Genomic DNA, 13,897 nt, shown 5'->3' with positions numbered 1-13,897 from the left:
GTCATGAGTAGCTAAAGTCGTATATTACGAGCTATTATAAAGGGCTTTTTGGTGCTCCATAGGAAAGTAATTTTTCGTTAGATGAGACAAGAACGGAGGATATCCCCCAAGTCTCTCAAGCGGAGAATAATTTTCTCACTTCTCTGAGGAGGAAGTAAGAAAAGCTATCTTCCAAATGGAGTATAGTAAAGCCCCTGGTCCTGATGGCTTCCCAGCTGAATTTTATCAATCTTTCTGGGATGTCATCAAGATCGACCTGTTGGCTCTTTTTGCGGATCTACATGATGGACAGTTTGAGCTTTTTAGGCTCAACTTTGGTGAAATTATCTTATTGTCCAAGGTTAATGAAGCAGAAAGGATTCAACAATTCCGTCCTATTTGTCTTCTTAACGTGAGCTTTAAAAAATTCACTAAGGTTGCCACGATCCGATTAAATTTGGTGGCAGATCATGTGATTAGGCCTTCACAAACTGCTTTTATGCAAGGACGGAATATTCTCGATGGGGTTGTAGTCCTCCATGAAACTGTCCATGAATTGCATAGAAAGAAGTTGAATAGCGTCATTTTAAAAATCGACTTTGAAAAGGCCTATGATAAGGTTAAATGGTCCCTTTTGCAACAAACTCTCAGGATGAAAGGTTTCTCTTATGAGTGGCGTGCGTTAGTCAATAGTTTTATCTCGGGTGGGAGTGTTTCCATTAAAGTCAATGATGACGTGGGCAAATATTTCCAGACCAAGAAAGGACTTAGACAGGGAGATCCATTATCGCCAGTGCTATTTAATATAGTGGCTGATATGCTTGTTGTCCTGATTGAACGTGCAAAGTCAGAGGGCCAGATTGAAGGGGTTATTCCTCATCTTGTTGATGGAGGTTTATCCATTCTTCAATATGCCGACGATACAATTCTTTTTATGGATCATGACATAGACAAGGCTCGGAACCTGAAGTTAATTCTTTCTGCGTTCGAGCTTTTGTCTGTTCTAAAAATAAATTTCCATAAAAGTGAATTATTTTGTTTTGGTGAGGCCCAAGACCATGTTGCAGATTATGCTGAGCTTTTCGGCAGTGGCCAAGGCCAATTTCCAATTAGGTACTTGGGAATTCCGATTCACTATCGGAGACTTACCAATGCTGAGTGGAAATTGGTTGAGGAAAGACTTCAGATCAGATTAAGTAGCTGAAAAGGTAAATTACTGTCTCTGGGAGGAAGATTAGTACTCATAAATGCGGTACTAAGTAATATGGTACTTTATATGATATCTTTCTTCCAACTTCTCAAAGGAGTCTTAAAACGATTGGATTATTTCCGATCAAGATTCTTCTAGCAAGGGGATAGTGAGAAGCGTAAATATCGACTGGCTAAATGGAGTGTGTTGTGTCGGCCCAAATATCATGGAGGACTTGGTATTCAAGACCTCCAGGTCAAGAATAGGGCACTCCTTGGTAAATGGTTGTACAAACTACTTACTGAAGAGGGCATATGGCAAACACTCCTCAAGAGGAAGTATATTGGCTCAAAGGCTATGTCTCAGGTTCTTTGGAAACCAGGATATTCGCATTTTTGGGCTGGTCTTATGGAAACAAAGAAGTTTTTCTTTTCATATGGATCTTTCTCTATTAAGGATGGGTCGGAAATTCGTTTCTAGGAGGATAAATGGTTGGGTAATATCACACTCAGAGAAAAGTATCCGGCATTGTACAATATAGTACGCCACAAAAGCGATACTATCGCTAAGGTGTTGGAAACTTTCCCACCAAATGTGGATTTTAGAAGAAGTCTCATCGGTCCCAGAAAAGCCTCTTGGCAGGAATTGTTACAGCGTCTTGAGTCAATTCAATTGACGCAGGGACCTGATGTATTTCGATGGAATCTTACCATAATGGTTCATTCTCAGTAGCTTCCATGTACAATGCTCTCATTCAACCTGAGTTACCGGTCGATAATAATTCAAAAATCTGGAAGATGAAGATACCACTGAGAACAAAAATCTTTGCTTGGTATCTTCGTCGGGGGTCGGGGGGTTATTCTTACTAAATATAATCTTGCCAAACGCAACTGGCATGGAAGTAAAAAAAATGCGTCTTCTGTCATCAGGACGAGACTATTAAACACTTATTCTTCCAATGTAAGTTTGCTAGGTCTATATGGTCAGCTGTCCAAATAGGGTCTACCTTATACCCACCTCGTAATGTTGCCAATTTATTTGGCAACTGGCTCAATGGTGTGGATGTTAGGTTTAAACGTCTTATTAGGATGAGAGCGATTGCAATAATTTGGTCGCTATGGCTGTGTAGAAATGACAAGATTTTCAATAACATCTCTTCTTCTTTTCTACAGGTCATCTACCGGTACACTGCTATGCTTCGTTCATGGATACCTCTGCAGCGACTCGGAGCACCGGGACCTCTTTACGGAGGTGTCTTCACGATTGGAGGATACGGCGAGGGATATTTTCTCCCAACATGGGTGGCAGCGTGACTTCCGGCTAGATCCTCCTAGCTAGTCTTTTTATTGCTCTATGAACCCTGTTTTCTCTTTGAACACCATTTGTGGATTTGTAATGGATCTTTGTGCGGCTGTGTGCATCTTAGTTATGCAGAGGCCGGGTATATTGCGCAAGTAATAAAATGCCCATTTTCGAAAAATGTGGATGTGGGCAACTTACTGGATTTGCACAGTACCAGGAGTTCAAAACAGAAAACTTACACCATTCAAAAAAAAAAATAACTGAAGATTAACATAGCACATACTAGTTTCATTTTATATATTTTTGGTTTTTGTTCCGGTATCCATACAATGTGCATCGATTGTGTTGTACAATGCTATGCTTGCATTGGTTCATTAACATCAAGTTGGTATGGTGGAGAATCTTGAGGATGGTTCAGAGATGGAAAACTTTGTTCATGGAGTAGATGATGGAGAGGGTGGATGGATTCTGCCAGCACCTCTCTTAATTGCTACTTTCCTGGTTTCCCCTCTAATGTTGACCAATGGCCACATGAAAAATTCCAAGTCAAGCCTGCTTATAAAAAAAAAAGGCAGGAAGTGTTGTCAATGATCTCCTAGCCTGATGTATAACGATAGTTATGAACTTGCTTTTTTTTTTTTGCCTCTAAATTAGGTAGAAAGATTTGTGTCACTTTGCACTAGATTTCATAAACAAAAAATATACAAAAGGTATAAGTAACAAATACTAAAATCAGGGATATATGTGTATTATTTGGGAAAATTATTGACAGATGGTCACATCTTAATACCAAAATATATACATATATGTATATATTGTCCTCATAATGGTTATGTATAAATTTTCTTAGACATTTTATTCTTTTCTTTACAAGGTTTAGTTTTTTTGAACTTTTATGTTCATGTCCATGCGTGCCATGGTGCAAAGTGGAAGTGTCATTTACCAAGCCGAGTGAAAAGTGTAAACTTTTGCAAAACATGATGCAATACAAACAAGTGGCAATTTATCAGGTTCAGATTGCATGATGCACAAATGTATCACACAAAATCATGGTATATATCTAGATACATCCAAACTAAAATAATCTAAGCCATCTTTTATGGACGGAGGGAGTATTTGTTAAGTCTCTGAAAAAAAAATCCAGGGTGATGTGTTTGTTTATTGCTGGTCAATTCAAATGGGCCTGGAACTCGGCCCAGGTCTGCCCCTGCGGCACCCACCTCCATTGAAGCCAAGTGAGTGAGCGCGGCAGCCCAATCACAAGAGCGGAGCCAGAAAATGTTCCTCCTCCGCAAAACCCTGCTCCACGGCCGCCTCCCCGCGCCGCCGGCCGCCGCCGCCGCCGCCTCCAGGATCTCCTCCTTCGCCCGCTCCTTCTCCTCCTCTCCGGGGGGCGAGGGAGGCGGGGACGAATGGGGCTCCTCCTGGTCCACCGGCATCACCAAGGACCACTTCGACGGGTCCGCCTCCGCCGTCGGGCGCCCCGCCCCCTCCCCGTCCGCGCCCGTCTCCAGGGAGCTGGCGGCCGTGCGCGCCATGGACGAGGAGGACGAGATCCTGCGCGACATCGATCGCGACAACAAGGCAGGGAAGGCGTTCGTGGACTCGTGGGACGACCGGCTGCGGGAGACCTGCGAGCTCCTGAAGCAGGTGCGGGAGCCCGGATCCCGCGGCTCCTACCTCAAGGACTCGGAGAAGCAGGAGATGTACCGGCTGCACAAGGAGGACCCCGCGACCTACACCGTGGAGCGGCTCGCCAAGGACTTCCGCGTCATGCGGCAGCGCGTCCACGCCATCCTGTGGCTCAAGGAGATGGAGGAGGAGGAGGAGAGGAAGCTGGGCAAGCCACTCGACGACTCCGTCGAGATCCTGCTTGACAGCTGCCCAGAGTATGTGATCATTCCGTTTGCTTCCTTAAGTTTCGTATTGAAATTAGTTAGATCATGGATTTTTACATAGTAGTATTTACGAACTGTCAGAGGTGTTGAACAAAATATAGGGCTCTAGCTTGTAACCCCTGGTTTTATCTAAGAGAGCATTGTAAGTGACTAGAAGAAATAGAAATAGGTCTAGCTAGTCCATGAGTACTTCACTTGTCTTGTAGTTTTTGGTTCATGCAACGTTGAGAAGCCTAGGTTAGAACTATGCGATTGATACTGAACTGGGTGTCTGGTTTACAAATGAAAGTTGAGGAATCTTCGTTGAGGGGATGAGAATGCTTTAAGCTTGGTTTTTGTGTTTGAAATGTACTGCTGGAGTGGTTGTAGGATGAATTTTTGTAAAGCTTGGGTAACTAGCTTAGTGCTATTTTGCAAGCAAAACAGTCTTTGACATTATTGTCCTTGATAAAGCTCATCTTAGCTGGATTTGTCCTGAAAATTCCGGTTCGTACTAAAGATTAGCTCAGCATTACACGCATCAAGGCGATTCTGGAAATGGGTAAACAGTAGGAAATTGGTCATAACTTCTTGGTAAAGGCTACCATTCAGTTTGGATGTTATGTGCTAAATTTCAATTATGTAAATTGTATGTCCTTCTCTCATGACTAGTCAGGATAAAACTATAAGATTTGTCAGGTTATGATTGGGATTGCATCTTATTACTCGGTATCTGAGCCTTCCTTTGGTTCTCTAGGTTCTTCAATTCCCATGACAGGGAATTTCATGTTGCATCCCTTCCATATAAACCTGACTTCAAAGTTATGCCTGAGGGCTGGGATGGCACGACAAGAGATCCTGATGAGGTGCTGTATGAGATTTCGATGAAGGAAGACGACATGTTATACGAAGAATTTGTTCAACGCTTGGAGTTCAACAAGAAAAAGGTAAGGATCTTACATTCTCTTTGCTAACTGAAAGAGATTGTCCATGCAGTTTTATCATTCTCTTTTCTTGTAATTCAGTGGAAAATCCTGCAGAATGCTTGGAGTCATACGTAAAATCTCATAGTAATGGCTTTTTTGTGGAGTACTGTAGTATAGCCAAATGAGTATGGTCATGTACTTTTGGTAGTTCTTTTTAATTCAGTACAAATTCCTGCAGTCTGGTTGTAGTGACTTGTAAGACCCCATGATAATGGCGTTCTAAGTTTGCTTGTTGTGGAGTAGTGGTGTTTGTGCATAGCAAACTCTGTTACTGTCAAGTTCTGTGAACATGGGAACTGGAAAAACAATCTGTCTGTAGACAATTTTTTCATTGGTCATCTCCTTTCACGCACTGGGCCTATCACAAGCTTTCATCAAGTAATGAGTAACTGTCATCTGATCTGCCTCATTCTTTATTGGATTACAGGTGGCAGGGGAGGTGAAGTGCCACAAGTATAGCAGACGACGACCGGATGATGGATGGGCCTACATGGTCGAGAAGCTTGGGCCACAGGGAAGACGCGGAACAGGAGGCGGTTGGAAGTTCATGAGTCTGCCTGATGGATCAAGCCGTCCACTGAATGATATGGAGAAGATGTATGTGAAGAGGGAGACTCCAAGACGGCGGAGGAGGATCATCGCTCCTTACAAGTAAACGGGAAGGAAGGCCATCTGCTTGTTCTAATGCAAGTTTTCTGAAACCGTCTTTGACATTCTCCAGGGAAGCAGCGGTTTAAGAGACCACCGTGACCACCAGCGTTGGTCATGTTTGTTGAGCTTAGGAGGTGGTCTGAACCACCAGATATTCGGTCTTGTTTTGTTGCAGCGGAGGTGGTTTTATGTATTTCTGTCCTTTGTAACAAGTTTAGTTCCCCGCTTTTAGGCAGCTGAATAATATCTTTGAACTGTTGGCGTGTCTCCTTCTCCACACATTTCCAGGAAACACAGTTGGTAGGCAGTGCTTCATGATAGTAGTGAAGTGCCATGCAACACACTCTGTAGTCAACATTTCATAATATTACCTTTTTCATTGCCATGCATAGTTTTTTGTTTAAAGCAAGCAAGACTTGCATTTTCCTAGTAGTTGGACGGAAGGCCTAAAATAGGAAATCTGCTGTGGAGACATATGCATTTCTTTTCTGTTTTTATTGATACCCCATTGTGCCAATGGCCAGTCATGTGCTAGACACTGCTGTTTCGACTCTTAGACTGCTCAGGTTGCTCATAGTGGGAGTAACATAGCTAGTGACATCACACACCCCAATGCATTTTAGTGACATGGCATGACAATACATGAAGAAAGAGAGTCAGGTGGTAACTAGCTATGTTAACATAACATCACACTTCTCAAGACAAGATGAGTCTACAATCTAATAAATATAACATGTATGATACCACATATGAGTAACTATCCACTATAAAGGTAGTAAACATAGGGTATTAACATGCACCATGTTACTACTCTATGTTACTCCCCACTATGACTAGCCTTATAGTGGGGGTAACATAGGTGGTAACATCATACGTCTCAAGGCATTTTGGTGACATGACATGACAATAAAAGAAGAAAGAGAGTGAGGTGGTAACTAGCTATATTACCATAACATCACACATCCCAAAGCAATATGAGTCTACAACATAATTAATGACACATTGCATTAAACCACATCTAAGTTACTACCCACTATCAAGATAGTAACTTAGATAACATGACATATGTCACTAGACTAAGTTACTCTGAACATCAGCAGTTGTGATTTATTAAGATTATTTTCTCTGATTAAGTGAAATAGTAGGATATTCGAGTTATCATTATGCATGTCAGCTAGGGTGTCAAGTTGGATCCCATCGAAGTCCTATTTGTAGTACATTTTGTTTTTTCTAGTGTAAATTTTAACACAAAATTTTGAACTAAAAAAAAGCAAAATACACTAAAAGTGAGATCCCAATGGGATCCCACCACACCCCAATGTTAGCTTCGTTGAAGGCGATGTCATAGCCCGGGAGCTTGAGGACGGTCGCTGGGGACTGGGGACACGGGAGTGGGGACACTCGGTTGGTGCTACGGCCTGCTCGAGCAGATAGTCGCATGACCTGAGCCAGCTTAGCTGAAGGCGATGTCATAGCCCGGGAGCTTGAGGACGGTCGCTAGGGAGTGGGGACACTCGGTTGGTGCTACGGCCTGCTTGAGTGGATAGTGGCATGACCTGAGCCAGCTTGGCTGAAGGCAATGTCAAAGCCGGAGATCTTGAGGACAGTCGCTAGGGAGTGGGACACTCGGTTGGTGCTACAGCCTGCTCGAGCAGATAGTCGCATGACCTGAGCTCCGCCATCAGGTTGTAGGAGGTGGATGATTCGGCTTTAGCATCCTCCGAGCAAACTAGGAAAACCAAGACATCGTCATAGGGTAAAAAAACGCTAAGGGCATCTCCAGCGGCCTGACACTCCGCGTGGTAAAAAAGTAGGTATGCGTCCGGCCCATCGGCTCGATGTATAGTGAGCGAGATGTCCGCCGAGATGCATTCCTGGCCTAAATTTGGGCCGTGAATGTTTCTACGCATAGTGCTCACGTGACCTACCCAGCCTCGCTCGCCAGGGACAACAAAATCATGTAGACCGAAAATCGTGCCCTCCCCTTCTTTGCATCCCTAGGGTGGCGCGACCACCCGCTTCCCCCTCGCTGTATTAGCCAAGCTCTGTTCGAGCCACGACTCATCAGAGTCGATGATCGGTGCCGGGTAGGGGAGAGGCCTTGGCTGCATCGCTCGCGTTCTTGTTGGCCGCACATCTGCTGGGAGCCCCCACCGGCCTCGATGCAATTGGCACGATACCGACGAACTCTTTAGCCAATTGACAACCATTTGCACCAACTATGCTGGCCATTTAATTGTTGTTGCCCCTGCGCTGGAGATGCTGCGCAGGGAAGTCGTGGAAACCTCGTCCAACGAGACGTCGCAGCTCATGGTTACCACGGCCTCCCTCATCCACGAACACAATGACAGGCAGATGCCGGTCTACAAGGGCTCGGCGAAGGGCCGCTCGGCCAACTTGAAGTGCAACCAAGTGGGCTGCCACAACCGGCTCTTTAAACACTACTTCCATCTAACCGATCCGGTCTTCAAGGAAGTCATGTTCCGGCGCCGCTATCAGATGTCAAGAGACTTATTCTTGATAATTTGACGAGGCGCGATCCATACTTCCGACGCAGGCTCGATGTCACTGGTAAGTTTGGCTCCACCTCTTACCAGAAGTGTTCCGCGGCTATTCGCATGCTTTAGTACGGAGTGGTTGGTGATATCTTAACGAGTACCTGCGAATAAGTGGTCCTTGAATCCATCTATAAATTTTAGCAAGCCGTGATTGCGGCGTTCGGTAAACTTTACTTGAGAAAAACCGACAGTTGAGAACATAGCACGACCGTTGTCGTCTTGTCGATCAACGAGAAAATAGGGTTTCCAGGGATGATCGGTAGCATAGATTGCATGCACTAGGAGCGGAAGAAATGTCCATTTGCATGTCAAGCTCAGTGCAGTGGCCATGCCCAGTGATGCACTGTCATTTTGAGGCAGTGACATCGCATGATTTGTAGATTTGACACTTTCTTTTTGCATGACCGGTTCACACAATTATGTTAATGTGCTCCACCGCTCTCCGGTGTTTGACCGACTTTGAAAAGACGCCTCTCTAGTAAACTATGAGATTAGTGGCAATGCATACGACAAATTATACTATCTTGCTAATGGCATATCTTCGTTGGCCACATTTGTGTTGCAAAGCTGATAGAGAGAAAACCAAAAGATTTTTCAAGAGGCAAGATACTTGTAGGAAAGATGTGGAACGTTCTAGATGAGAACTGAAGTGCACCCAAATCTCTCAAGTGCATGGTTTCTGGATGTAACCGTCTTCAAATGATTGTCTAGGATATTTTCTACCAGGCTACTTGGCGGCCTATTAAGAGATTGGAAGATGCTTAGACTGCTTAGCATGCTTCTTATTTTTAGATGATTGGTTTTTGTAGCACCCTTGTTGATCCATGAATTGTAACTCTTAAATATTCACTTTATTTTTAATAAATTGCTGTTAACCGATGCAGAGGCAAAAAAAAAAAAAAAAACTGGTTTGACAGGCAGACTAACGCTACCGAGAAAGCGGTTATGGTCTGCTTTGTCACTCCCTGAGCCGACCAAACCCGCGCCTGTGCCCCAAATCGCAATCAGCCGCCGCCGCCGCCGATGCATCCGGCGTCCGCCGAGGTAACCACTGGTGGATATTGACGACCAGCGGTTGGGAGGCCGAATCCGGCGTCTGGCTCGAGAAGGACTCTGCTGGGAAGCTCAGGCGGCGAGCGGCAACCGCAGGTGCACAACGGCCAGCTTCTCTCCTGCTAGTTCCAAAGCAGCTGCGCGTGGGCAGCACACACGGGTGCAGCGAATCCACCATACTGCACAAACTGCGTTTTCTTGCTTCGATTAGTGGCGGGAATCGGTTCGTTCTCTGTTCGATTTCCCCTAACTAGCAGCTGCTCCTCAGTCTCAAACCCTCGTCCTTATTCAGTGTGTCGTCCATGGGGCGCAAGATCCAGGTACAATGTTGGAACCTCGCCATTATCAGCATATTTTGATTATTCAGTTCGTGCTGCACCTGCACTCACAACTCGTTAATTAACCCACTCATACCCTTGTAGGGCCCTCAAAATTTTGTACTAAGGTACACATGCTCACCAGGAGATGTTCGGAAATATTTGAAGCAACTTAGTCCCCAGCAGAAAGATTATGTCAGAAAAATCGGGTTTGGGAGCTTCCTGTACATGGCAGATTTTGAGTTAGATAAGGATCTTACCCTATGGTTATTTCATCGGTTTAATTGTACAACAGAGTGTCTTGAATTTGAGGGTGGCATATCGATTCCGGTGAGGCCTCTTGTGAAAAGTGTGCTTGGAATCCCTTCGGGGCCGCTTAAAGTTGTTGATTGTTCACGTTATTTTGACCCTGATATGTACCATCGTTATTACGTTGGCAATGTTGATTCAAGATGTAGAAGAGACACTATTGAAAAGGGGAGTAAGTACATCCACGCAGCTGGGAAACAGATCTGCTCCGAAACTGAGGAGAAACATTTCTGCATAGCTTTCATGATGGCGATTATAGGTCTGTATCTAGCACCAAATAAAAATTCAATTACCTGCAAGCCCTTTTTTGGAGCTGTTCAACAGGTTGATAAGCTCACTCAGATGGATTGGTGCGATTTTACTGCTACCTATCTCTTTGAAGGAATCAGGGAATTCAAACAACATAATTGCTCAGGCATCAAAGTACAGGGCTGTGTCCACATACTAAGCGTAAGAAATATTCCAACCGCACTGGTTGAAACTAGTTTACATTTGGTCCAAAAAACTGTTGTAATGTGCTCATTTTTTTATTTTTCCATTGCTACTGGAATGCAGGTCATATTCATTGATTTGGTGAAAAATGCTGCATTAAAAATACCAGGAGGTTTTCCACGAATTTGCTTTGTCACTACTCAACATCAAGATTTGGTAAATTCGTGTTATCCTCAGGTATGGACTCATCCACTAAATTTTGTTTGACAAACATGATCGGATGTCATAGATCATTTTTCTTCACAGGAAGCAACCCATAGATCCCTGTTCCTTATTATATGAGCATACCCTGTACTGCTACATGCATTTAACAGTCCTGTAACACATGTTCATGCACATTGAATAAAGCAATACTTCTTGCATCTTGCTTGTGCTTTATCATTTATTTACCAATTCTACTCTCCTGTCAGAAGTACTTATGTTTTCCCCTATGTTGCATATCTGTTCACTACAACTAAATTTATGTGTACTCTCATTTGACTAGGTGCATCGCCTAGAAGAATCGGTTTATGCTTCTGTCCTTGATAAAATACCAAAAACTTGCTTCACATTTGGAATTAGTCGAAAAAGATATTTCGTTGAACACCGAATGATACATCACCGAAAGTATCAGTTTAAAAGAATAGCCAGAAAATGTGCTGACTCTGATGCAAATACTAATGCTGGAGCTTATCAGTTCGGTAAAACTGTGGAAGATACCACATGCAACAGTACCAAGTTGATGGAACCACACGAGAGGTACCGATCAGTTTTGTACTACTCACGAGCCAGAAGATCTCATAAGGAGGTAACTGATTTTTGTTTGAGAAGCTTGAAATCAGTCGCAAGGTGCATATATTTTGTTCAAAATTGATCACTTCTTTATATTTATCTGGGTGGAATATATCCCGGGGATGCTTAAACAGCCAGAAGATCCTCCTGAGTATGGCGGATCTATTCTTGGGGCATCTCAGAAGAAGCATCCCGTTTCAGCAGAGCTTGACACTGTCATATCATCTCCTAATACATTAAGCTTGGCCATTGTTGAACCTCCTGAATTAGACACCTCAACTCCGTCAGCAGGTTCAAACCCGACACTCATTCATGATAACATTAATGATAGCTAGGTTATAACATATTTTACACAAGCATTTTCACCCTTCAATTTACATGACGTATCTTGATCGATATTTTTTTGTTATCTTTGTAAAAACACTCTTCTTTCATAAGCCGACCTGATGTAAGTACTTGGCTTTGAAATGGAAGCATTTTTCTTTTAAAGTTGATTTATTATTTTACACATCTCATATAAAACTGTAAGCCTGCAACACTTTTTGATTTGCAACACCAAGTTTCTTTGCAGAACCTGCATCTCACGAAGACAGTCACAGCAGACAGGAAAGTTTGATTACCGCCACTAATGCTGATAGTACACATCATCACTCCGTGGAGCAAGAACACATAAATTTTCCGAGAGATGGCCAGCAATTGCTGTCCAACGGGCCTTCTTCTGAATCTTATGCTGCCCAAGTTTGTCATCACACTTCACTTTTGTCACTGCATTATGAATTTTGCAGAAGAATATATGTACATAGTGGGTACCAATTCCACTCAACATGACATGGATGTGATGAGTTACCCTCCATGTTTTCTTTGCAGAATACCGAGGGGGTGCAAATTGCTCCGGACTTCTCCCTAAGAAGGAACAGGGCTTCTCCGTCAACGATGGAAGAGGGTGATCGGAGAGCGAAGAAGTCAAGGGCGGAGCAACCCAGTGACCAAGTAGAGCCAGCTGGAGGAGGTGCCATTGTGGACACGAGTTTACTCAACTGCCCCCTCTGCTCCCGTCCCTTCAAACCTCCTGTCTTCCAGGTTGGAGTAATTTCATTCTGTCTATCCAATCTTAGAAATATCTCATAAGCAACTTCAATTTGTACAGTGCAAAGGTGGGCACTTGGCTTGCGGCAGCTGCATCGCCGAGCTCCCTAGCATCCAGTGCCAGAAGTGCGAGCATGGCGGTGCCTTTGACATCCACAACATCATGATGGACACCATTGTCTTGTCTGCCAAGGTCAAGTGCTCGCGTGCCGGCTGTCAGAGCTATGTCATCTACCATGAGCTTCATGACCACGAGAGTACATGCCCTTGTGCTCCCTGTTTCTGCACCGAGCCTGGCTGCAGCTTTGTCGGACTTCCGCTGGCGCTCCTCAGCCACCTCACAACTCAGCACTCCTGGCCCATCTACAACATCGAGTACGGCAAGGAACTCCGGCTTCAGGTGCCGGTGTTGGAGCCACGGCATCTGCTCCTTGGGGAGGAGGACGATTGTGTGTTCCTCTTGGTTGTGGGAGCTGCCGGCCAGAGCACGGCCACCTCCGTGTCCGCGGTGCGCCTAGGAGCATGCCCGGCCCTGCAGCCACGATACATGCTCAATATTTTGGCATACTTGCCACCGGCGGTGGCGAGCCGCAGGACGCACATGCTCCTGCTGGACATGGATGTGGAGAGCAGCACTAGACCTGGCGAGGTCACTGTGGAGGAGCTGCCATCTTACTTGACGGTGCCGCCAACATATCTGGTTGGGGCTGGGGCGTCCAAAGAGGTGTCTCTCAACATTCGGATCGATAAGATTATATCCTGACCTCATAATGATGATTCTATTGTGCCTTCTTAATTGAGGTAGAAATAGTTGGGACTGGAGTAGCATGTCGTTGCTAAGAAATGAGTATTTGTTTCAGGTAGTACTTCAAAGTCGATCAGGAATATGGTTATTTTGTTGCAGCTAGTTCTTCATACTTGGTCAGGAATTTGGTTATTTTGTTGCAGCTAGTACTTGAAATAGCACATGGTCCATCGGGAATTTTTATTGTTAAAACTTTGTCATTTCTATATAGCCATAGCGACCAAATCATGGCAGTCGTTCTCACCCTAATAAGTAGTTTAAACCTAGGATCAACAACAATGGCAATCGCTTCCACCCTAATAAATAGTTTAAAGCTAGGATCAACACCATTAAGCCAGTTGTCCGCAACACTACGTGGTAGATATAAGAACAAAATGGAATAAGGACAGAAGAACTTAAAAGCCATCTTGTGACATGGTCGGTTTACGGAGGGTGATTGTGCATAAGGTTGTAGTTTGAGAAGCACCTGTTCTCCCACTTGGAAGTTCTTATCCATTCTTTTCTTGTCAGCTTGAACTTTCA

General features: G+C 44.3%; 3 protein-coding genes across 6 annotated transcripts; all 3 read left to right on the top strand.

The window, feature by feature from the left end:
- The first annotated feature begins 3,748 nt into the window (after positions 1-3,748).
- LOC124661896 (protein GAMETE CELL DEFECTIVE 1, mitochondrial) lies at positions 3,749-6,389 on the top strand. Its single transcript, XM_047199784.1, has 3 exons — positions 3,749-4,359; positions 5,105-5,294; positions 5,761-6,389. Exons 1-3 carry the CDS (start codon positions 3,749-3,751, stop codon positions 5,986-5,988), a joined length of 1,029 nt encoding a protein of 342 aa, XP_047055740.1. The 3' UTR covers positions 5,989-6,389.
- A 3,331-nt stretch (positions 6,390-9,720) lies between these two features.
- LOC124666298 lies at positions 9,721-11,602 on the top strand. 2 transcript variants are annotated; one of them, XM_047203642.1, is made up of 5 exons: positions 9,721-9,915; positions 10,018-10,480; positions 10,604-10,671; positions 10,777-10,890; positions 11,198-11,602. In XM_047203642.1, the coding sequence occupies exons 1-5, from the start codon at positions 9,898-9,900 to the stop codon at positions 11,564-11,566; spliced, it is 1,032 nt and encodes a 343-aa protein (XP_047059598.1). In that variant the 5' UTR covers positions 9,721-9,897; the 3' UTR covers positions 11,567-11,602. The 2 variants fall into 2 exon arrangements, with proteins under 2 accessions (XP_047059598.1, XP_047059597.1); XM_047203641.1 differs by having other exon boundaries at positions 10,018-10,671.
- Positions 11,603-11,649: 47 nt separating this feature from the next.
- On the top strand, positions 11,650-13,602 carry LOC124667436 (E3 ubiquitin-protein ligase SINA-like 10). Of its 3 annotated transcripts, none has more exons than XM_047204718.1 (4): positions 11,650-11,775; positions 12,056-12,222; positions 12,352-12,564; positions 12,632-13,602. In XM_047204718.1, the coding sequence occupies exons 3-4, from the start codon at positions 12,418-12,420 to the stop codon at positions 13,331-13,333; spliced, it is 849 nt and encodes a 282-aa protein (XP_047060674.1). In that variant the 5' UTR covers positions 11,650-11,775; positions 12,056-12,222; positions 12,352-12,417; the 3' UTR covers positions 13,334-13,602. The 3 variants fall into 3 exon arrangements, with proteins under 3 accessions (XP_047060674.1, XP_047060675.1, XP_047060673.1); XM_047204719.1 differs by having other exon boundaries at positions 12,045-12,222; XM_047204717.1 differs by lacking the exons at positions 11,650-11,775; positions 12,056-12,222 and having other exon boundaries at positions 12,235-12,564.
- Positions 13,603-13,897: the final 295 nt, after the last annotated feature.

The sequence above is a fragment of the Lolium rigidum genome, chromosome 6 (genome assembly GCF_022539505.1).
Source record: "Lolium rigidum isolate FL_2022 chromosome 6, APGP_CSIRO_Lrig_0.1, whole genome shotgun sequence".
Classification (NCBI taxonomy): Eukaryota; Viridiplantae; Streptophyta; class Magnoliopsida; order Poales; family Poaceae; genus Lolium; species Lolium rigidum.
This window is presented reverse-complemented; position numbering and strand designations above follow the sequence as displayed.